At 38.2% G+C, this 24,889-nt stretch overlaps 1 protein-coding gene across 3 annotated transcripts in view; it reads right to left on the reverse strand.

The window, feature by feature from the left end:
• TOX3 (TOX high mobility group box family member 3) overlaps positions 1–24,889 on the reverse strand; it is an 82,405-nt gene that overhangs the window by 8,569 nt on the left and 48,947 nt on the right. For 2 of the 3 annotated variants that reach the window (XM_040615315.1, XM_040615312.1), the window contains exons 2-3: positions 16,417–16,482; positions 12,209–12,463 (exon numbers count right to left, since the gene is read on the reverse strand). In XM_040615315.1, coding sequence (XP_040471249.1) covers positions 12,209–12,463; positions 16,417–16,482 — 321 coding nt within the window. The remainder of the gene's footprint in view (positions 1–12,208; positions 12,464–16,416; positions 16,483–24,889) is intronic. The other variant, XM_040615314.1, reaches the window with a different exon arrangement.

Here is a 24,889-nt window from a genome sequence, read left to right on the forward strand (position 1 = left end):
ATGGTCACACAATACAGGCCTTTCTGGCCTTTACACCAGGCAACAAAATGTGATGACATGGGTTACAAACCATTTACGCCAAGTCTTGTCATTTCAGTTGCATCTATGATTTTATTGAGACTAAATTCTCTTGACTTGCACTGACCCAGAATCTAATTTTATACACAAGCCCATGAATTCTTAACTGTCCCTTTTTCTGACACTATCTGATGCTTGTGTGTTTTATGTCCACTTATTTAATACCAATTTTTCTTTTCTGTATATTTTCTTAATTATATAAGCTCTTTTTTTCATCTTAAAAACTTCAGTAAAAGCTAGATGTGAAAACAACAATATTTGGTAACTGGCTATCTAGTGCCTAACAGTTAAGACATATTATATAAAGAAAAATACTTTGTATCATTTCCTATCTCTTATACTTTACATCATATGCACATATGACAACAACAAACAATGTACTTTCTGGACTTTGAATTTAAGTTATATGGCTAATCAACACTTTAAAAAAAATCACACAGAAAGGAATGGGAATTTCATTTTTTTACTTTGTGGTACAGTGTTGTGGGCCTCAACAACCTACAGTACCTACTTCTAGAAGAGCTTTCAGACAAGGAAGTATAAATAATTTTTTATATTTGTACAGTGGTTTGGCAAGTAGCAAGATGCTAGAGGAGCTAGTCAATAGCAACATTAAAGTCCACAGCATTTGTATATAGCTCCTGAGCAAACAAAGTCTTCTAAGGAAGAATCTAAAATCAAAATTTCCTTCAATTCTCTTAACTCTTATTTTTTCCCTTATACTACAAAGACCAAGAGTGAACCAAAAGGAGCAGTAGCATGTCATTATGCACAATTTTTTTATCAAATAAATGTTTAACAACGAAAATTATCTTATATCAGAAGCATGCATGGAAATACAAGTGCACTAAAACATCCACACGACATCCTAATTACATTACTACATGAAAATTGAAAAGCTTATGTATCCAAAATAATCCACTGAGAATACTATGAAAATTTTAGAGAATATCACAAGCTTTTTTACATAGACTTAACCACAAGTAAGTGTGATACAGGAGTATTATAAGCGTTCAGCATTTTCATAACATTATGCAAAAATGACAGATTAGTTCTGACAAAAATTCATGAACTTCTCAAGCAGAGAGAATCAACTTTTGATTGAGCCTGATCTGCTTTACAGTCTTGGATTGAAGCTAGGCAAAACTTGGTGGTTTTAACACATCAGGCAAAATTCAACCACTGGTTTACACAGCATGACAATCAAACAAGGACATAACGTGTGAAACTGAAAACCAAAAAAGAGAAATAACTTGTGTGATTCCTCTGCAGACTGAAATGACTTTATCTCAGATCTCTCTACTGTTATCCTAAGTCAAGGCTACAAAAAACCCTAAGCTATGGAGACAGTTACAGAGGGGAATGCCAGCCACCTCTCTGGTCTCTTCAATTATACACGTCGATTAAAAAAAAAGCAAAACCTGGTCCAAAATGTTTCCTCCTTCTCTAAACAACATTAGGGTGACTGTACCTAAGCACGTTGGCTTTCTGTCACCACCCTCTTGCACAGCTCCAATAGCACACATTACGAAGACATTCTACATTTGATGCATAGAAGGCCACCTCAAAGGAACCATAAGGATATCTGTCCATCACACTATCCTACTCTCAACTATTCTAATCTATTTAGATAGTCATGCTGAAGAAATCATGTTTAGTCATATTGCCAAAGGATACATCTCTCATACATCATATGCCAAATATATAACTTGTTTTACTGTGATTTGTAAAAGTGTAACTTCTCAAAAATTGATAAAATATCCATTCCTCAAAAGCCACTGGAGAGCAAACAACAGAGCAATGAGACTTAAACAAAAAAGGAGTGTGTGAACTCCCACGTTTTAATTTATATTGTATTATCAAAGGTGTTTTCAACAATGACTGTACCTGAGCCAGCGAAAGGAAAACATACCATTGAGTACTAAGGGAAAAATTAAGGTAGTAAAAGATAGTTAGTTCTTCTGTTATCAACTCATTAAGCATCCAGTAGTTAATACAGCTAATAATACAGCCAGTATTTATTTTGACAGATAAATGTATCCAGCTATTACATCGAGAGATGCCCTAATTTCCACTTACTCTGCACTTTGAGGATCATTTACATACAGTAGTTTTATCCTGGATTTCTACCCTGATACAATTTTCATGTCTAGCAACATTCAACATGATATTTAAAAATGTAACTGGGAAATTACCCTTTAGAACATTCTGAGTAATACTGAAGTCTTGATTAAAATCAATGTCTACAGCCTTCAATCACTTACACAGGCAACACCTCCAGTAAGACTCTTTGTAGCCATGTCAGGACTGAGCCCGTGGAAGCGCCTACAGGAGGACGTAGGGCTGGACTCTGACCCCATACCACAGCAGCTACTTTAAGGGAAGTGAGAAAGCTGCCAACAAAAATAACTACGCAGAACCCAGCGTTTATGGTTATGCTCACTGTGCCCCGGCTTCAGAAGTTAACTTCAAACATTATATATTCCATTGCCTTAGGAATTCGTCACTGTCAATGCACCATGAGCTGATGTAATATTTTAAAGGATATAAATGCACTGCAACGCAAAGAGTGAAATCCTCAGTTGTCCCTGTCTGTAAATTACTCCCTTTACTTTTGGGCAAGTCAGCATATCTCTAGAAGAAATCCTCAATACTCTTTTTCTCCACAAGTATAGATAAAAGAATCCATTAATCTAAATTTTTACAAGATTGGAATTCACTGCCAATCAAAACAAATCAAACCAACAGGATGCTTTTCTCTGTCAGAGATTAAATCCTTACTTAACAGAGTACAAAACAGTTGCACTTGGTGCTGCCACCACTGAAGAAGTGTCCTTCCTCTCCCCTCCACAGATAGTGCCATCACTAATAGATCTGTCAAACCACAGTTACCAGAAGATCCACTACAAGCAGCAGCTCCTTTTCTCTGGCAATGAGAAAACTCCCATGTTTTGCTTTGCGTCTCTCTAGAAAAGCAAACCTTACCTAATTTAATTCCCAAATAAAGGCTACAACAAACAGTACATGTCAGTTCAGGGAAAAAAAAAAAAAAAGTCTGCAGCTAGATCTTAAAGATCAGTTGGAGACAGGAGGCTTACCCACGTTCTGCTGCCTGAGGAACATGAAGAATATGCAATTTCTTGGTTTGTGTGCTTCCCTACCCCGTCCCACTACATCAGAAATTACTTTTTTCTAATCAGAAAGAAAAAAAGATTAATCAGAATTTACTGTTATATGCTCTAATAGAGAGCAGCCACAGAAGGGACATGAAGAGGGGAAAAAAAACAACAAAAACCTGACCAAAAACTCAACCAGAAACAACAAACGTGAGGGCCCACTGATTTAGACCTCAAAACCAAGCAGCCATCTCCTCCTGTTCTGGTGATCTCGGATGTCTCCAGAAATTAACCTCCTGCTATGTGACAGAACTTTCCTATACAGCTGCAACCTCTGAGTTAGTTTAACATGTTTTATTGGAATCTTTCTGATTTACAGTCCCCTGCTTTTCTTTGGGGTCTGACCCACAACCACGCTGGCTGTGCCACCTGGCATGGACAGTGTCCTTCAGCCTCCCCCGCTGGCGCGGCTCCCTCAGAGCAGGCAGCCTGGCCTCATCCAGGCCGATAAGGGTCCTGTGGGAGCACCGAGTCACCAGTTAAAGCCATTTCTTCTAGGGAATCACATTCGGGGATTAGGCACAGCACCACCTCAGATACGTGATTCCAAGCAAGATGGTGCCAAGGAACAGCGGCCAACCAACACGGGCACCTGCCAGGCCAGGCCTAGGCTCCTCCGCAACGCTGCTCTGTGGCCTTTGGTGGTACTATTTGTTCATGCCCAGCTGTCTCTAACAAAACGTCTCACTACATGGTGAAGAAATACTGAAAGTGCACAGCCAGGCCAAAATCACACAACTAATAAACCAAGGGACAAAGACTTTTCTCTGGAACACTTATAATTCTTCCCCAAGAGGCCACACAATCCTAGCACAGAGTGTTTGCTCTTCGGGAACTTTGTTCTTACTCATTTGCCTTCCTGTGACCCAGCAGGTTCCTCACAGAGTCCCCAGCATGGGTGGAAGGGGCAATCCTACTTGGGTGCCTCGGTTGCTCTTGAGTCCTTCTGCTCCTGCAGATGACCGGCACCATGGGCTTCAGATGACCCTCCACCCATCCACAGCAGCTGGTACTGATGCTTTAGCGTCACCTAATTCACAGCTTCTTTATAGTATAATTTTTACACCATTTCGTAGAGGCATTTAAAAACAGATTCTCCACTCTCTTCTCCCCAAACATCTACCATACTTTAAAGCATATTGAATCACACTCCTTTTGGACAAGGTACCCAACAGCATGATCACAATACATGTGTGACTCAGATCACAGATCTCGGCTCTGATCTGATGAGTCTGTTGGCATGGGGAGCTTCTCTCCAAATTAGCAGCACAAGCTTAGGTCTGCTGTATGCAAACAGTGACGGCACACTGCAAACAAACCCCGGAGAGTTAAAATGAAGTCCCAGAATGTCAGATAAATGCTGTTAGCAGTTTTGTTACAACCTCTGCAACTTCAGGTGTTTCAGCTACCAAATCAAAGGCAGACTTCAAAGGTCCCGATTATGCAGTAAGCAACGTGGGGAGAGGCTGCAAGGAAGCATGACAACTAACAAACATTATCAAAGGTAACAGAAATTGTGCAAGGAATTGGGGCGGACAGACTTGGGGGTTACATGGCATTTGTTTGTTTAAAAATTGTTACAAGTGTTGGTAACTGTGTTTGGGGGGTGGTGGTGTATATTTTTTCTTTGGGTTTGGGGGACTTTGGAGTTTCTTTGTTGCTGTTTTTTAAAGCAAATCAGAAAAGTAGGTCTCACTGTCTCGCTATCTTTTGTATTACCAGAGCCAGTTGTTTGGGATTTTTTTATCCACCTATGTGACAACACAAAATAATTTAATACTCTGTAGAGACTGAGCATTTCTTCATAGCTTGAGAACTTGAAGTGGAAGCTGCGTAATAGTAAGCCATCCATGAGGACACATAGGTGGTGACAGCAGAGAACGGCAGGAATTTCAAAGGAAATTTTCCAGTGACCCAAGGACAAGGGTGCCTGGACCCAACAAAGCCCTTGGGCTGGTACAACATCTCCAGACCAGCTGCTGCACCTGCCTCATTTGGCTGGCTTCAGAAAGCAGCACCCGATTCTAGAGTTTAAACTCAGGAGGCAGAATAGCTTAAACCCATGGCCCAGGCTTTAAGGTGAGCTGGTGTCCACAGTCATATACGTCCGCATTCCTTCTGAGCTCTGTTCTGAGGGATATCGGAGATTCAGCTTCTGCTCCAATTGCTGACAGCATTCCCCGTGGGGTATATAATTTTCCACATATTCATATGGCACCTCAAAGTATTTTCTGGAGCTGATAGATCTTGATTTAGGCACTATTAATATAAAATAGTCACAGTCTTTTTTTTCCCCAGACTGTTCTGCCAATGTTACTGTGTTTCTCTTCTTCTGTGCGGGAGTCCCTCATGTACCTTGATAGGTAACAACCTACTTGCAGAATTTTTTAATTAAATGTTTTTTTTTAGTACCAGCAGTACCTGCTATTCAGATAGGTGTCTTTGGCAACTGCTGCCACTTCGTTTCCTACTGACACGTCCTTTCTTGTGGTTACTATAAGTTGCCTGGTTTTGAGGAGAACACCAGAACACATTTCCTTTTCCAACCATAATGACTCATTAACAGATGGCCCATTATGCCTGTATTGATGAGGAAGGAAGGAAGAGCATGTCCCTCAGAGAAGTGACTATATTATCCACACCAAGTATAACAGTGTCACTGAGGACATGAAAACCTATTCAAACCCTATTATTTAGTGCATCATCAGGCTAGCACCATCTTCACACCGTGTTAAAGTCGTAGCATGGAGCTTCTGCGCAGTAGCCACTGCTGTCTGTTGCCTCCAGGATTTACAGCCCATCACCCACCTTCCCCCGATGCCCCGTGAGCTGTGCACAGACACTCTCTGAAAGGTAACTAAAAAATGCGCAACCATGACATGAGACGTAAAATAATATTTAACTATACACCCATAAAAAAAAAAAAAAATGATGACTGTAAAGACTTAAAAGTTAATCAGCAAAGCAGAGAGCACAGACCTGTGGGCAGGAACCAGCGTCAGCGCTGCGCTGGCAGTGGTGCCGCAGCTGCAAAATCCCAACTGAGTCCTAAACGTCTAATTTTATAAAGCATCCGCCACCACTTGAAAGGTTCTGTATAGAGCCAAATGTCACGGATCTGAGCCACCAGAGCATCGTTCCGTTTGGTATGACTTAATTTTGAGATTAATTTTTCTTGGTACCACAAATTATTAAAAATAGTGGTGCTAACAGCCACCATTCCTGCTGGGAAAGTCCAACACAGGCCAGACTGCCACTGTTGATTTAAACCTTGAATTTAGTAATCTGCTGAAGTAATCAAAGAAAAATCAGAAATAAGAAAACTCTGAAAATAATCTCTCTTTCTAGCACGACTAGTTGCTACTCCTATAAATGAATAATTATAACCTTCCAGAATTACTTGTATGTTTTGTATTAAAGATGACAATAAACATGTTCATAACAATAACAAGGGCTTGTTTTAATAGACCGTTCCAGGCGTTAAACACATTAATGACCCATGAAATAACAGTTTCATCTGCAACACATTAAACAATGTTGTTATAACATTGTATTAATTGAAAACCTACTGCATTCTCTCTAGATAGGAGATTAAAGACTGGGTATTAAAAGAGAGATTTACAAATAAATTTCTTTGTAAAGGAAAATTAAACATATAAATTAGAGAGATGCAGTCAGGTGAGTAGTGAATTAACTGTCTTTCGCAAATTTTAAAGCAACTTTTCCAGCTTTCATTCTTGCAACCTTCTGTTAATCTAATCATTTAAAGTTAATTAGTAATTTGGGAATTTAAATTACTAAAAAAAATGTAGACCTTTAAGTAAAAGGCACCACTGTTCTGAAACATTAATATTTCTGTTGAATGCAGCCTTTAATAAGCTCAAATTTGTAACTCAGCTCTCTAAAGCCACATCAAGCCATTTATTTCAGAAGTCTCTTCTTGAAATAAAAGCAATAGTCACCATCACGCCTTTGAGCACAATGCCACTCCTAAGTAGTAATGTAATTAAAGATGAGCATATTCCACTATGAATTAGCCTTATCTGCATAGAATCCTGAATGCAGTGACAGCACTGTAACAATTATAAAATATAAACAGGCTCAAATCTTCATCAAATAGGAAACACATTTCCTCTAGGGGCATAAGTAATATAGGGAGCAATATATGTAAAATTATCAGTCTGTTTTTGTAACATCTGTACTTTTTTGAATAAAAGAAAAAATCAGACTGAAAAGAGACAATTATTTTACTGTCTGTTTCTTAGATATCAGAAAGAGAATTTTGAAATTCATCAAAGCTAACCTTCTGTTATGTACAACAGGCTAAGCTGAAAAGAATGTTAACAAGTTCAATTTTCATTCAATCAGCACTACTGCTCTCTGAAATGTTTCATTGCAGGAAAGAAATAAAAATAATCTATATGGTAATTATGAGGATGAATCCCCCAGTAACTTTCAGCTACATGAAAGGTCAGTTCTATTCAAGATATTTTATCAGTCCCCTGCACATACTCCTGTCCTGTCATTTTAAATCTGAACAGCATTTTATTTTCCCATTTACAGCTACCTGCAGAATTAAGTACTTAAGCCAAATAAGAAAAAAAAAAAAAAAGAAAAAAAAAAAAAAAAGAAACGTTGAATGCTGGCAAAGGCTATAATAGCATGGAGATAAATCGTTCAGCTGCTCTCTCTCAAGCCTCTGGGGCTGCAGATTTTTCTTCTCCTGGTGCACTGTGGGTATTCAAAACTTGTTCAACATGATTTCATTTCATTTCAGGCACTGCCTGAGAAAACTAAATTACAGAATCAATCATACAGAAGGTCAGAGTGAGACTTCATTACAAGTATTGCATGCTTGCATGAATATCTTTCATTTATGACTGACCCAATATGTCACAATAGCTGTCTAGTAAAAATAATCCACTTTCTGAAATTGATGTACTACTGATGTCAATGCTACTCAGCAGGCTGGGCAGATTAGAGAGAGGTGTTAAAAAAAGGAACCCTCAGGAGCACAAGTTGTAGTTTTATAGAATTGCCACAGTTTGCAGATTAAAATAATTTTTCTATGGTCAGCTCAACAGAAAAGAGAGCATTAATATAAAATATTGGGGGTTGATTTTTAATGAGGATACCGCTGTTGATTTCTACTTATTTACATTCAAGTATTTATGGGGATAATATTTGCATCATGTAAATCCATGTGTTCTTTGAAGTCAAATGTACATCAACACTCCATTTTTCAGTGACTCATTTCTGAACATCAGGATTTCATTTGCATATTACTAAAATCTTAAAATTACTCTATCTGCCTCCATTTTCTCTCCTCTTTTTGCTGCTGTTGTCTGTTTTTGAATGGAGACAAATGTGTTTAAGCAAGATGAATGTGTTGTGTTTGTTGCCAATAATAATGAAGTTAATCAGCATAGTGGCAAATTGTCACTCTTTCCATAGTATGTATATCTTAATAGTATGACTAATTGTTAACTCATCAATATGATCTTTTAATAATTGCTAGGCCACACTTATGCTGAGAATAAATATCTTTCTTGCACCGTGAATGATTTTTTCACTATAATAATATACAAAGAACATGTTAAAAAGAGAATTATTCCTTTTGGGGGTTTTTGTGGGTTTTGGGTATTTTGTTTGGTGGGAGGGTTTTTTGGCCTTCCTGTGGGAAATATGTGAGATCCTTGCAGAAGTATTACGAGTCGGTAGCTAGCCAACTCCATACCCTAAGGGAGACATAGGAAAACCTTGACATAACCTATTTTTAACCATGCCTCCAGCGATTCTGCATTCAAGTTTATAGGTGAACATGTCAGGTAGTACATAGAAAAAAGCCAAAGACACACAGTATTAATCATAATTCTGTCCAAGCCCATTTCATTTTTTCAACATTTGTGATTTAAAATCTCATGACATTTCTTCAAGGTGAAATTCTTCTACTGGACTTTTCAACAGAGTAGGACTACATTCATCCAAATTAAATATTGCTTACAGTAAAGCTCTCTTAATGCTTCACAAGATAACCAATAAACTCAACGCAGTTCATATTAAAAGAATTTAAGTTTGTATTCAGCTAAAGAAGCTTTAGTGATTAGCAATACACTATTAATAAAGCCTTTAAATAAGACTATCCTTGTATCGCTGGATAAGAACATTGTTCTGTAAGTGTATACGAACATCGTAATTATTTTACAACCCCATCTTTAGTTCTTTCAGATATAGTAAATTCAATTGACCATGAAATGAAATTTCATAGTCAAAATGCCTCCTTTACATTTTTTTATTGCTGCAATAAAGTTTTTATAGCTCCAAGGCAAGGTAATTCATGAAACGTCTAATTTAAAGATGAATTCTAATATTATTAATAAATATTTACCAGTTTAATAAAGTGCACGTTTTTCACATAAAATATGATAGAATGTTTTCATTTTCTATTTTTGAAATACAGATTAACTGCTGGAAAATCTGAGTACTAGAGAGCTATGTGAGTTAGGGGAAACCTATGCAAGGACCCTCTGTTAATGTTTTTTGACTTCCTGAAGCTACCCAGCATTTATGAGTGGAAGAGAACAAGGCTACTGAGTAAAAATACAATGGCAGGGGCCGCTCCATCTCACGGTATAAAACAAATCAAGCAGCTGTGAGGAAGAGTGACACACGAACCTCCCTGTGTGGCTCCCCTGTATCAAATCACACTATTCCTCATCAATTCTCTGCAGCAAAACTACACACAAGTTCCCAGCCCACAGCTCTGAGCTGGCAATCACCCTAGAAAATACCACTGGACTACTGGGATAAGAAGTCATGAGTTTCTCTAGATCTTCTCTTTGGCCTATACGGGAAGAAATTCTTACCACCAAAGTCAGTGTAAAAGATGCCATTAATTTCTACATTGCACAGTCCAGAAAAAAAGGAAAAGATGTAATGCCTCTCATCCAGAGCAAGAAGAGGTGAGAGAAGAGGTATCTAACCAGGATGCCTCTTCTGGCTGGCACTGCTAGGGTGGCAGCATCATCAAAGAATCACATTTGGTGAAAGGATGCAAAATTAAAAGACAAAACTGGGCTAGGTTACAAACTGCTTGATAACACTGAGGGGATTGTCACACATGTAACACAACACTGATCCAGCCTATATGTACACACTCCATTACTTTAGTTTTGGGACACAACATTCCTGGCTCTTACGTTTTGTTTTTTTTTTTAACTCTGATCTTCCTTTAATATTCACCCAACGTGTCCAGTGCATACAAAATCCCATGCAAAATGGGATCCGAAAAGAAGTACCATATCCTCCAAGGCTTCTTTTTAGGCAGTGTCAGCTTTGTATCTATGGAATTACTGAATTCTGTACCTCCTCAGTAGTGAGCAGTTTGTGCTTAATTCTGTATTAGTGCTAGCTACACTTTGTGACCTCCAAGGTATATTAAAATTTGCAACAAAGCCAGGAGCCTGCAGAATTCATATTTGCTGCATGTTGATTTGTAAAACTTTAATTAATTTTCACTTGCCAGAATAATAAAAAAGAAAAAAAAAATATTTATATGAAATCATAACATGACAACACGATGACCTTTATTACTGTCCTGCAGTAAATCTCCATTTTCACTACACCAAGTTTAGAAAAAGCTCCAATATAAAACAGCTAATCAGAAAAAAATAGTCAGCGTAAAAAATCTGTTCAAGCTAAACATTCACTCTGTCTTCAATATGCAATACAGAAACTAATTCTAATTGTAACCACCGAGTTTAAAATGCTAAGTATGATAAACTGATTCACAGCTGTGTCTCATCACTGCGAGTATGAACATTACTGCACAAATCTTTGAGAAACCCAAGCAGGGAGATCCCCCAAAGCTGAAAGGGAAACACAACATGAAAGCGGAAACTGCACTGTATAGCCTCCCACCGAGATCACAGCCACACAGCCTGTATGGATTCTGGAGAAGACTCCGTAAGGCCTTGGCTTTGATTGTTCTAATTAACAGGAATGATCACTGGAATTAGCCTAACTGTCGCCGGCACTCAGCCCTTCCCCACATCCTGATCATCCCTCCCCTTTCCAGAGGGCTCAGAAATAGCCCAACCTGCCCCAGCCTCTATGGCCAACAACAGCAATGGACAGAACAAAGTTTTCTTATTGCCTGGTATTTCTGAGCATTTGTCAAGGTAATACATCCCTGTTGCTTCTATTATGAGTTTAATTTAAAATAAATAAATAAATAAATTACCACTTATGAAGATTTAGCCCATAGAATATACAGAATATAGGGAAATACGTGTTTTTTTTTACTGCTGGCATACTGTTTCTGGCACTTTTTCTGAGCTACTCTCAACCCTGCACTTCCAAAATACCCTGATGGCTTTCACATGTGGGTCCAAGAGTTGAAATACACACAAGCAATTTCTTCTCAGCGCTGTCGTTCACCCTAGCCAACACAATGGTCTTTCAACTCTTGGTGCCAGTGTCAACTGTGCAACACATTTTTGAACTTCAGCAGCACTTGGGATGCAGATGCTGTCAATGGACATGGGCTTCCAAGTCCATTCCCAAAATTAAAAATCTTTGTTTATAAAGCCTGTCTGCTTCTTCACAAGAGATCTGTTAACAGACCGTATAACATTGCACCGTACATTAACAGCCATGTTTATCTTCCCGAATCCACCAATACCAAACCCTTCACCATTTGCCAACTGCCTTAGGGAACTGAATAATAGCAGATCATTGTTTGCTGTGTAACACTGACAACACGTGTCATCATTCATACAGAATACATCTGCACACAACACAGAACATTAGCAAATGCTTAGTCAGGCTACAACACCAAGAAATCATACAGACCTTCTGAGAGGTCAATTAAAACTAGAGATGACACAAATCTACATTACTCTGCTTTGACAGACAGCATTAGGCAACAGAATCACACAAAGAACCGGACCTACCATGTGCAATCCATTGCTGTGGATGACACCGTCTTGCTCCACGAGATTTCGGGATATCGTAATAGAGGGAAGATCCAAGCTCTGGGGGGGAAACTGAGGTGTAAATTCATTTCCTTGTACAGGCAGCTGGTCACCAAGGCCCTGAAAGGGCAGCAGTATATCTGCCATCCCCAGTGCAGGGTCTGACTCGGGCGGGGGGGTAATGGGTGGGATTTCGAACTCCTCGTCCCCAAGGCTTGGCGTATGGAACGTCTGCTAGAAAAGGACAGGACAAGGCAAACCACGTTAGGGCACACCGCTCTCGGCAACGACCTCCGGACCCGAGGTCCAAACCTTGTTTTGTTCCCAAATGCAAACTCTATACGCCACAAAATTTTTGTGTATGCTGAAGAGGTTTGTGGATCATTCTGATTAAAGATTTAAGTCTCATTATCATATGGTTTTAATGGAGTATCAGTATTAACAGTTTTTTAATGTGTACTTAATTAGCAACATCTGTCTGTTGTTAGTCTGAATATCAGCTACATTGGATTTGGCTGTATAACAAATTGCCAGTTTATTGATATGTTCGTAAAAGAGCACAAACAGCTTACATTACTCTCATGCTTCATAAAATACTGACAATTTTGTAACGCGCGCACACACACCCCTATTAATTCAGCACTGACCATTTCACATCTTTTGTTTCCTTTTTATCCACTAATAAACATGAAATATAGTAATTCTGGTCTTCATTTCTTTTCGTTTCCATCCCAAAAGTACAATGCACCCTTTTAAACAAGGCTTGTAATTTGGAGGAGAGACACGTATGAAAGAGGGTGATTACAGCAGCTTCCAGTGCTTTCTGAAGCAAGCCAGCTTTGTTTGAACAGTAGGTTTGTTATGAACTAAACACCTGTTAAGATGCCTTGAGCAAAAACATTTACTGCCAGTTATCTTCAGGGTTTGTGCGTGTTTGTACGTGTGCATGTGCCTGTCAAAGATAATCTTTATTCAAGTAGAGTCTGTATCTGGCTTCAACATTGCTGACTTTTCTTTGGGAAACAAATGAGCTATGCTTATTCAAATTTCGTGCGAGTTAAATGAACTTTCATATATTATTTCAGGTCCACTGCTACTTAATAATAGAAATTCAGTGCTTGAAATTAGGCCATTTTAAAGGTACCCAAATCAGAACTGTCTTGATCAAATTGGGCAGTTGGCAATCCTAAAATAGGCACTCTTGTCTTGTTCTGGACATGCAAGGCTGCTCTGAGATTTGTTTGTTTGCGTTAGTTCACGATTCAAGTTGGGGGCTGGGGGGGGGGGGGAATTGTTTTATGTATTATTTACATTGTTTGAAAGAGTGACTTAATGCCAGTTAATTTAAAAATGATAAGTTCAGTGAAAGATCTCATTAACTGCTGCAAATTGTCATCCTTCAAACTGTTAATGATGATATAAATTAATAACCGCTTGAGAGAAGATGGAAACTGAAACACAAGAAAAACCTTTGCTTGCATATAGAACCTGTCAGCTGTCATTATTGGTCTCACACCAGAAATGATGAGGTCCCAGATTGCTGCAGTCTGCAGCACCCTCCGAGTCTGCCGAAACCCTCCCTATCTCGCTCCAACTGCAAGACTGTAACTTAATTCTGGATGGGAAAGCTGGGCCTGGATTAGGGAGACGTTTGACTTCCCCGCTGCTATATTACAAAAGGTGTGAATTTTTCTTCCTGTGGACCCCGTAGTTCACAAACACAAAGGATGGATTGGCCAGGAGAAGTGGTTGGCTAATGAACGTAACCCTATGGCTGCATTTGCAGTTATTTTGGCACTAATGTGGTCTAGTAACAGATGCAACTGTAATTTGTGACTCATTTGCTACCCCATTACTGCTTAATGAAATCTAACATATCACATTAACAATACGGATAAACACTCATTCTTGATATGTGGCATTTGGCTGTTTTCATTACCACTGTAATTAACACTTGAAATATTATTTCAATAAATATTTAAGGTGCTTTAAAATGGGTCATAGTAATCATGACATAGAGACAGAAAACATAAAGCAAACGTGTGGTTTCTAAGCCTGAATGTGCTCTAGGATTACACTCTTAAGGCATTATTTACCGGAATAAAATGGGCTTCTAGTTTAGCAGCGCTCAGGCCCAAAATCACAGCGAGAAAGCTGCATTCATGTTAATGTAAAAAAACTGTAATTAAATACATTGTAATGCAGTAATTGTAAAGTTAGGTTCATGCTTTAATGCGAACGCTAACACTTAATCATATTTTTATTCCTTGTTCAAACAAAAGGGTTCACTGAAATCAGTATTATTATAGTACATTTGAACCTCTCTTTACTTGACATATTCATGAGATAGTAGTAATTATAAGAACTGGATCTTTTTTTCCCCATCTAACAGAATAACTCTAGGACAGCTGTATAAATATATAACACAGCTAGATAATAATACAATATTTTACTTAGAAAAGCAGCATTTGTCTTCATACTTATAGCTTGCTACAAAAGGGAGAGTAAACTGATGAAAACCTTCACATTTTTTTAAATGTGAATTTAATTCTCACAATATAACTTATCCAAACATGTATATATCTTTTTGTAAAAACATATAAGGGACCTAAGACAGAAGATAAAATAGATGTAATCTAAGAAGAAAGCAAGCCCCAGAGTGAAGTAGTCTTAAATCCAAATCACTGGGCTATTCAGTCTGTAAAAAGAGCCTGAATACTATGCAATTTGGGATTGCAGAAAGGTGCTGTTATGACCAAAAGATGGTATAACGTTTGTGGGATTTATATTAACAATCACATTTTTCAAAGTTATAAATATTTGAAAAGTTAATATCTTACACATTTAAAAAAAAAAAATGTGTGCATGTTTAAATGCCATCTGTACTGAAATGTTTAAAACATTTGTTCCTTTTGATAAAAATGCAAATCTGGAGAACTGTTGTATCAACATATAACAGCCAATGTCTGACACGGTGAATTATCACAGCTGGAATTAAATTGTCTCTGAACAGCTGCTGGCAGCAGAGCTTTCATCAATGTTTGATTCAAATGTAGGAAAGAAATTCTACAGAAAGAAACATCATGTTGTCATTACAGATGGGGTTTGTGTTCATTATCACAAATAACACTGGAGCTAGTGCCAAACAATATTCCCTTATCTAAGCAGTCTTGCTGGGTAAAAAGAGATGGTGACCACTGTATAAATGATTTATAAAATACAACTCTTAATTCTAACCTTCATATTTATTGTTATACCTTTCTGCCTATTTTCTCTGAGATGGCTTTTTTTTTTTTTTTTAAGTGCACAAGAACATCTGCGACTGCATCACCACTTACAACATGTACAATCAAGGCTGCCCAGTTTTCTAACCTTTCCTCGTGTTGGGAAGATCATTTATGGCATGCGCCCTATACAAACCGTCAGGTTTTGTTCTCCGTATTGCTATGCACGTGACTAGGCGGTGCATCTTACACTTTCCATCCTTCCCTTTGGAATAAAGGTTTTTAGCGCTGTGGGGTTTTAGCAATAAGTGTTTGTGCCTGGAGCTGGGGTTGGTATTAGCATGCTGACAGTCTGTTAACTGGCTGTATGGCAGGGCCACTGTAACAAACACACGGTGACGGTAGCTGCCATACTTTCCTCCTGTTTCCATTCTCAGAGGCAGGGATCAAATACACCAGGCTCTGCAGCCCAGCCAGCCTCCACCAGCTCGGCCATGGGTTTGTTCTTGATCCTGGTCAGAAGTTTCCTTCATGCAACACATACACCTCCTGCAACAAAGCTGGTTTTTGTTTTCTAGCTTACATGAGTATTAAGAACCCAAATTAAAACGTTTATATCTATAACAGAAATTAGTGTATTAGCTAGTAACGACTATTACTAAGCTTGCTTTCAAAATGTACACCTACTGTGCCTTTTATTTGTTTCCTTCTGTTTATAATTTTTTTCATACATAAAGCAGATTTGTTTCTATTGACATGCTATGTAAGTAACAGCCTTATGGACAGCTAAATTGACTAGTAATGGAGAGCTGTCAGGTTATTTTCTTTCTCATTAAAGTCTTTATTTTGTGCTCCATAAAACACACAGAAATTCGGCACTTCACTCTTCATCCATTCAAAGTCTGTTAAATTATCACAGCAAACAGCAGAACATGAGCATAGATAAAAAAGAAAAACATCTACCTCATTTGCAGCAAGAAACGCATTATTTGCCTCTGCCATGTTCATGTAGTTGTTATTGTTTCCAAACTGAAAGAAAAATAAATATTTGGATTTTAATGTATGCCACAACAAACTTTTCTTTACCCCCTCACTGGCATAGAAAAAGTTGAGAAAACCCTAACAAAAACAAAACAACAAACAGATAAGATGTAACTTTGCAGATGTCCTTTGAAGTCAGTACTAGACTGGAGTCAACATTATTATTATTATTATTGTTGTTACATACTCTGCACCCCCAGGTCTGTACATGGTAGATATCCAAGCGTATCTCTTCAAATTTCTTTGTCCATGTAGCAAAGCCACCCCACAGACCTAGAGGTGACTTTGGAAATTAAGTGTCCATTAGAAAGAGAATATTCTCCCAAAAAGATATTTCGACTCTACTACATCTTTCCTGGCACACATTACAATATTTCTGCAGATGATCCTGATCCAGAGGATTGCTGCAGCTAGAAGTAGCTGGCATATTACTATTCCAAGTAGACCTGGTTTTAAAGAGATGAAGGTCAATAAGGGGAAGAAGGAGAATCTGCAGCATTGTTCTTAAAATCCCATTCTTTCCACAAAATTAAAAAGCCAAGCAATCCCCTTTGTCTATCTTTCATTCCAGCTGAGCTCCCACACCCCCAGTGGATATTAACACCAGAAGACTTTGCAAATCAGAGAAACTATCACACTGAGACCTTGAGATCTACCTGGGGTGGAGGAGGCTGAGCACCCACTTGCTCCTGCCGAGGTGCATCTCCCCTCACGCAGGAGCGTTCTGAAATGATCCTCCCGGATGCCACAGAGTCATTTCCTCCATATTCTCAACTCTGAATATTTGTTGAAGACGACAAGTACTTTTGCTTTTACAGACTGAGCATAGAATTGAAAGATTATCAGCATTTGGTTAATTGGTTCATTAGTGAGCCTTATTCCTTCAAACGGCACTTCCAAAAAGCAGGTAGTCTGGTAACTCTTTCTGCGGGTGGTCCCTGCACAGGCAGACACCTAGAGCCTTTGCTTCAAGGAACAGACACCACGCCTGTTACGCCGCTACCACTAAAACACTAAATCACAAGCCTTCACATTTTCCCATTTCTATTATCAGGCACAGTGCACGCTGCAACGTAAGAGTAGCAAATCAGAGAAATGTCCCTGTGCTGTCCCTGCAATACCCTGCCACGTCATTGCTGCTAAAGCCACATTCTTCCCTTAACTCCCATTTTCAAGTTCCGTACAGCAAATTTTTCAGGAAGGCTTAGTTTTATCTCGGCCGACCTGCCCCCCTGCCAAACCACAACAGCAAACACCACCAGCATAAGCTCTGCAACAAGTGCATGAGGATGGGTAACCATGCACTTGCACAGACTCTTCTTTCCAAGCAGGAAAGGCCGTTGTGCTTTCCGAGCGGCTGACCCTGTCCTGAAAGGAAAACCACTTTGCTCCAGCTCAATTCTCCTGCAGTACTTGGTGCAAGACTGTTTGTAGCAGGGAAGTGTTTCAGACCTTGACTCTCCCCAGGTTCCTCCAGCATCCTAGAGCAGTGGAGGGGCCAGAGCGATCCTTTCAAGAAAGGCTCTTTCCCTGAAAACTCCAAAATCCATTTCTGAAAATAAGACCAAAAATCTAGAGGAAAAACAAAAAAAAAAAAAAAAAAAAAAAAAAAGAAAAGAAAAAAAGGGAGGAAACTATAGTGATAGAGGATGCAAGAAGGAAGACGGACACAAAGAACTGAGTCTCGTGTACCTGATGAATTGTCTGATTGACGAAAGAGGACATCAACAAACTCAGAAAACAATCATGCGGAAGAAGGAATACGAGATGAGATCCCTCTTTCTGAAGTATGAAGTTCCATTTGTGTACTTAACATGCTGAATCTTTCAACCTATATCACATGTTAAGCAACAGAGGTCTAAACACAATATGTAGGCTGCCTCATAGCTATTAAAACTCTGTTACCCCCAGCTATGCAGATACTCAAGCAATGTCATCCATTTTTAAAAGCCCAGATGTCACCCATTTTTGGAGATTAAAAAATTCAAATAAAATTGCACATTCAAATTACTGTTTTGGCACATAAGGATATGTGTGTGCAGATTTGTTGCACAAAGACATGGTACTTCAGCGCAACAGTGAGATCGACAGGATAGATTTTTTTCATCTCGGTTAGTGGCAAACTAAGAAGGATTTATATTAAAAACTCAAACGTCTTCAATAGAGCTGTTCTTTCTACTGTAACCATAAATAAATAAATAAATAATGATAATCAAGCTTTCAAATTTTACCTAAGTGCAAAGGTACAATAGGCAAGTATAGCTCCAACATTGGATAAATAAGTGGGAGCAAACCCCATCCTATTTTAATGAGCTTAGCATCCTAGGGGCTCCAGTGCCTCAAAATGGAAATGTAGCTGATTTTTACCTTGAGGAGTAAAATTCTACATTGTTTTGATCTACGTGTATTCCTCATGCCACAGCTACTGCTGTTCCGGTTGCCAAGTGGTTCTCTTCCTTTTTGGTTTATTTAAGTAAGACAATAAGGAAAGTGACAACATAATTTTCCGTTTTATTAGGACTGTGGAAGGAAATGATGTAACGAGGAAAGTCAAAGCTAAAAGTTACAAGTACCTATCCTTAGATACGTTCTGTTCTTGGGCTACCGCATTTAAGACCCTATCTGTCGTGTGTGACTCGGGCACTGAGGTCAGAACCCAGCATATTTAGGCTTCTGTTGGAATGGACGGTAACTAAAAAATATTTAAATTTATTTTTTGTCTCTGAGTTAGAAATCCATTGAAGGCACGCAACAATTATCAGTGAGTACTTCTAAGATTAAACTTCCTTATTATCTAATGGTACCTATAACAACAAAAGAAAATAAAATGGTTATTATCTTAAGGACCTAAACAATTCAAAAAACAAATTAAGCTTAGAGTGAAATAAGAACTGGGTTAGAAATCCTCTTCTGAACAGTTAGTCTGCGAATGTAATTACTGAAGAAACTACAGCTAATCAGCTGTGAATTGTATCCATTAATTAGTATTTGCCCTGGAGAAATGAGAAAAATCAGTAACAATGTTAACACTGCAATGCACTGATGAGTACTGAAACACAGGGCCCTCAGCATTTAGTCAAGCAGGTGGCTCCAACGGTCCAAGTAATTTAAAAAGCTCTCACCTGAAGTGCAGAGCTGGAATTACAAAGCACTTCTTGCATATCTTTGTATCTATATAAGGCTATAATTAATGGCTTTTAATTTAGAAACACTTTGTGATCAGCTGGGAACAGTTATAAATCATTCTAAATAGAACAAGGGGTTCTTGTCTATTTTAGTAAAATAATTTGGGAAAGATGTTATTTGTGAAATAATTCTTGTTGCAGTCAACAGTTTCTCCATTTATTTTCTAAATTATTTTCTCCAATTTCTCCAATTATTTTCTAAAGGATCCCTTGCTCAGACCCCTCACAAACATCTCAGAGCATTGCTGTAGTTGACAGCAGGCACTCAAAAGAAAGGCGACATCCAGCAATTTGGTCTGCCCAGGTATACTCCTGAGGGGTCCCCCCTGCTGGGTTTCCCTGGGACAGAGAGCAGCACCTAGTCCAGTTATTTTTGTGTTTTGTGGTGGTGTTGGGATGCTTTGCAAATGACCTAGCCATAGCAATTACTGAGGTTTTGCATAAACTTTTGAATCTAAAGATCTCAGAGCACCCTTGCTCCGAACCAATGAAAGAATAAAATCTTTTCATTGGCAACACATACCACTGCTTTACAAACTACTACTTGTTTCCTTTGATCTCAGGAGTTCAAACGCCATCTCAGGTTTTGATAAATATATTAAGCGTAAGTACCATAACCTACTGCCACAGCAAACCCATGGATACTGCAGGCATATGCCGATTTCAGTCAATGGACTGCAGGCAAACAAACCCTCATCTGAACTTGTTATGAATCACAGTTTTGATTCTTCATGCAAATCAGTGCATTAAAACTACGACAGTTCAGCCTTTTATACTACAAGGGCACTTGAATCTTGGCCCCACTGAAATCTGTTGGAATCGACATTGAGACTGTAACAAGAGAGACTGGATGCTTGCTTACTAATAACTCATATAAAGAACGTCAAGAAAATCGATTCTTTCTTAAATAGCTTGTTGAAGCTCTTCTTTTAGCTTTGACTACCAAACCTAGAGCCCAACACCTAGTCTTGTTCATCTTTTCTAGGAAGGGTGTGTATTTGCAATGCTAAGGGAAAATTCACGCCCTCTACTCCTTCCCAACACACGCCCTCGTGAAGACCAAACCAACTCCTGCCCAGGACCGGGGATACAAAACCTGTATTGCTGCCCCACTTGTACAAACGGCAAGTTTTCAAAGACCAAACCTCCTAGGCCAGAAGTTACGATACCTGTTTGCAAATCAAGGGATCAGCCACTCTAAGTCAGCACCGCACAACGCTGCTTGCATTTTCAGGCTCCCCTTTGCACTCACCAGAGCTTTAAAATTGGTTGGTCATGAAAGCTCTGGCTACTGAACAGTAGTTTTAAGAAAAAAGTCTGATATGATGAACATCACAGAAAACCTGGGCAGTCTGGGATAAAAAAGATCAGTGATTAAATGTCCACAGAGTCTGAATTCTTACTGGAGAAAAAAAAAAAAAACCAAACAAAAAAACCCACCAAAAAAACCAAACAAAAAAACCCCCACCAAACTTCAGAAAATCTCAAAAGGTTAAATAGTGACTCCTGTCTGGGCTCTACTTTTGCAACTGTGACGAGTCAAAAGGCACAGCAAGAAATAAAACAAGCAAAAGAGTTTACACGACACAACCATAACATTAAAAAAAACCATAGAAAATAAAGCAAATAAATTATTTTGAAGGTGTTATGGACACAGAGAATACCATTTTGAACCTGTAAAAGTTAATGGGAATGTTGCAACTGATTTTAATGGAGAAATTATTTCATTTACAACACTCAGTCATTCGTATTTATTGCAACTGTCTACATTTCAGTCTTTAAATCCACTCAATCATGGTGCAACTCTAACTTGAAAAACATTAGAACTCACAGCCATTATTCATTTCCTAAAAAGAGCAAATACAGAAATACTTATTTTAAAACCAGACATAGAGGAACCAGACTTTTATCTGAGCATCTCAATGGAACAAAACCGAAATTTTAAAATACTAGTATCTTTATGCTCAACATTAAAACTAGATTCCTCAGGCTAATACATTAGATGTTCTAAATAATTCTTTTTATAACATTTCTGCTTAATTTAATAGTGCAACCACAAGGATGAAAACTATTGGAAGGGTTAGGGAATACCACCAAAACCACAGAATGTGAATAAATGTCCCAAATGAAAAAGTCAAACAAAATAGGAACAGGAATGAAACACATTTTATCATCTTCTCATAACTAATCCAGAGACTTAAATTTTGCTTAACAGGAATGACTGTAATTCTGTACTCAAAGACTACATATCATAAATAAGAGAAAGAATAAAAAAATTAAGTTATTACACAATCCACACACACCCTTTTTTAAAGAAAGCCATATCCCAACCCTTACTGCAAACCAGAATTCAGGTTGAGTTATCACAACACTAAAAAAGCTTTCATAATTATTGGTTACTGTTTAGTCAAAATACACATTTAAAAGTTTCTCTCGGGATATTATCTCCAGACAAAAATCTCACTGGCTTGATGCTGGGCTCCTATCCACAGAACCAGCTCTGTCACAGCACTACATATCCACTCACATATGTATTTTAGATAGTTACACATCCAAATTCTATCACTTCTGATGCCAATTTATTGCTTATGGAAAATGGCAGCCTCAACTGATCACATTTCCAGTATTCCTGCAATAAAATTAGAAACATATTTTTAAAAATATGGCCATTAATAAAATCATTATTTTATGGTGTAAGCTTGCTCATATTTTTTTTATGTAGAATAATATCTACTTGCACAAATATATATTATGGCAAGGATCTCATTTCTATCTTCATATTTGGCAAATTAATTCCTCTGAGGTTACACTATCCTTATGAGTAAAAAGAAAGATAACGATCCCAAAAGATGTAATTACAGACCAAAACTAAATTACTTTGCAGGTCTAACTACTGTATCTTAATAATTTCACTGCAGAACATCTTCACTGCATTTGGGCAGATTTGATTTTGCAGCCTGACCAATAATTACAGCTCCGGCAAATACAATGTCTGATAAGGACATCAATTAAAAATGAGCATTGTGTTATTTTTTTTTTAAAAAAAAATTCATCATGTTCACAGCCTGCCTGATTGAATGAAATGCCAAATTAAATTAATGGAGATTGCTAAGTCTAGCTGGCTGGTGGGGAACCATGCAGAAAGTGGGACAGCACAGACAATAAACTGTCTGTAATTAAAAGATGAGAGCTGGACTAATGCTACTTCAGCCTGATTACTCCAAACAAAACAATATACACTAAAATTACTCTGGCAACAGAAGTAGATGGAGTGGGAGGAGGGTTGGGAGAAGGGTGGGTGTTGTCTTTTATTTCTTTTAAACAGTATCAACTATCACCATCTATGAACAGCAGTGTCCTCCCCAGATGTATTAAGTTAAATTTTTTTTTTTTCTCATCAGGAAACACAATTTATTTTCTCAATGAACAACATAAAAATAACAGGCAAGAATTCTCCGGCCATTTCTGTTCTAGATGGATATCCAGCTAATCTCTGTAGCGGCTTTACTTTTAAGCATGATGTGTTCATAGCAGGAGCAGAGTGTTCTTTTCTGGAAAAGAAAGTCCTTCACGACAGTTTCAATCCTTCAGAAGCAGTAGGTGGTATTCATATTGTTTTACAAAATACAAGTTCTCTGTTTTATTTTTACTACTAGAAACAACGAGGCAGATTTTAGCAGCTACTTCACGGATACAATACCACTTAAAATGTTGGGGATTTGTACCATCCTAAGTGAATGAAGCATATTTTACAACTTCGTAAATAAAGAAGTAATTTTATCTCAGAGCGCATGCAAAATGGTACCTTCAATTTTGACGCTACGTGGCCACCCACTGAAATGTCTGTATTCCTCTGGCAGCACGCTAACGTGTTGAAAGAAGGAGCAGGCACTGCCAAACGCAAGAAGTATTATTTACCATAGACAAGATGCAGCTACTGGAGGTTAAGGACTGAGCCGCTGAGTATGAAGGAGATGGAGTTGGGCCATTTGGGGCAGCCTCTGACCAAACAGAGTCAGCAGATAAGGTATCGCAGTTACATCAAAGATCAAACCACTACACGTGTGTGCACCAGGGTATGGATACACGCACAGAGACAATGCTTTTGTCAGCAAAAGGTAAAATTTTTGAAGAATTTCATGAAGTACTGGACCACCAGGCAGCATGTATTATATATGTCAAGTTTTTCATTATATATGTCAGGTTTTTCAACCTTTCCATTCATGTTCTTACAGCAAATTTATAATGGTTATTATAGGATAGTGCAATAGAAATCAGCTTTTTGAGACATATTACAGTATTATTCTTATTTTCAGCAAATAACATCTGGAAGCAGGTTTATTTCCTGCTAGGTTCTGCCTACAAATTTTATAGGAAAGAACTTCACGTACATGTGAAAAACTGCCTGAGCAGTGTTAGCCTCGGTGACTTTGGCCACCAGAACTTACTACACAATTAATTCTCCCTGCTTCTTCCACATCAAGATTCTCTAACACTTCATAAGAGGATCCTGCAATAACCAGGAGGAAATGCAGACCCCACTGAAAACAAAAGGAGTTTCTATAGGGGATTTCACACCAGAAAGCTTCATTACCTTAAGAACACATCGCTGATGAACAGCTAGCCAACAACAGATAGGAGCACAACGTGTAAAAATGAATGTAGCTAAGTACCCAGTTTTGCAGTCACATCTCCAAAGCTGAATTTTAGGCAAATGAATAATCTCATTAGAGGTTCATTAATTATTGAGTCTGTACATAAGTATCTGTACAGTCATACATTTGACAACCTTTTGATATTTAAAAACTGAAAAGCCTTTAATTCAGGGGACCATTTAGGTTCCAATTTTTGAGTCTTCAGCATCTGCCACCCTAATTGTTATGTATATGTTCATATACATGTGTCTATCTATGCGTGTATATACATATACACACATTCTCTACTTTTTGCTTAGAGCCAAAAAGATCTCAGTGGGATAAAATACTTGAGCGAGATGGTAAAGAAAAATTCATTCATATATCCTCAAACCTCCATCAGACACACTGTTTGCAGACAGTACAGATTTAAAAGTTTTAGGAAAGCAATTAGAATGAAAACATTTGCAGTTACTTTAAAAGCTTTCAGCCAGCAAATAAAAAACTTTGACAATAACAATAAAAAGCACTGACTTAATCTCTCAGATTCCAGCCAAACTCTTTAATATGAACTTC

Source organism: Falco naumanni, chromosome 15 (assembly GCF_017639655.2).
Source record: "Falco naumanni isolate bFalNau1 chromosome 15, bFalNau1.pat, whole genome shotgun sequence".
NCBI classification, from domain to species: Eukaryota; Metazoa; Chordata; class Aves; order Falconiformes; family Falconidae; genus Falco; species Falco naumanni.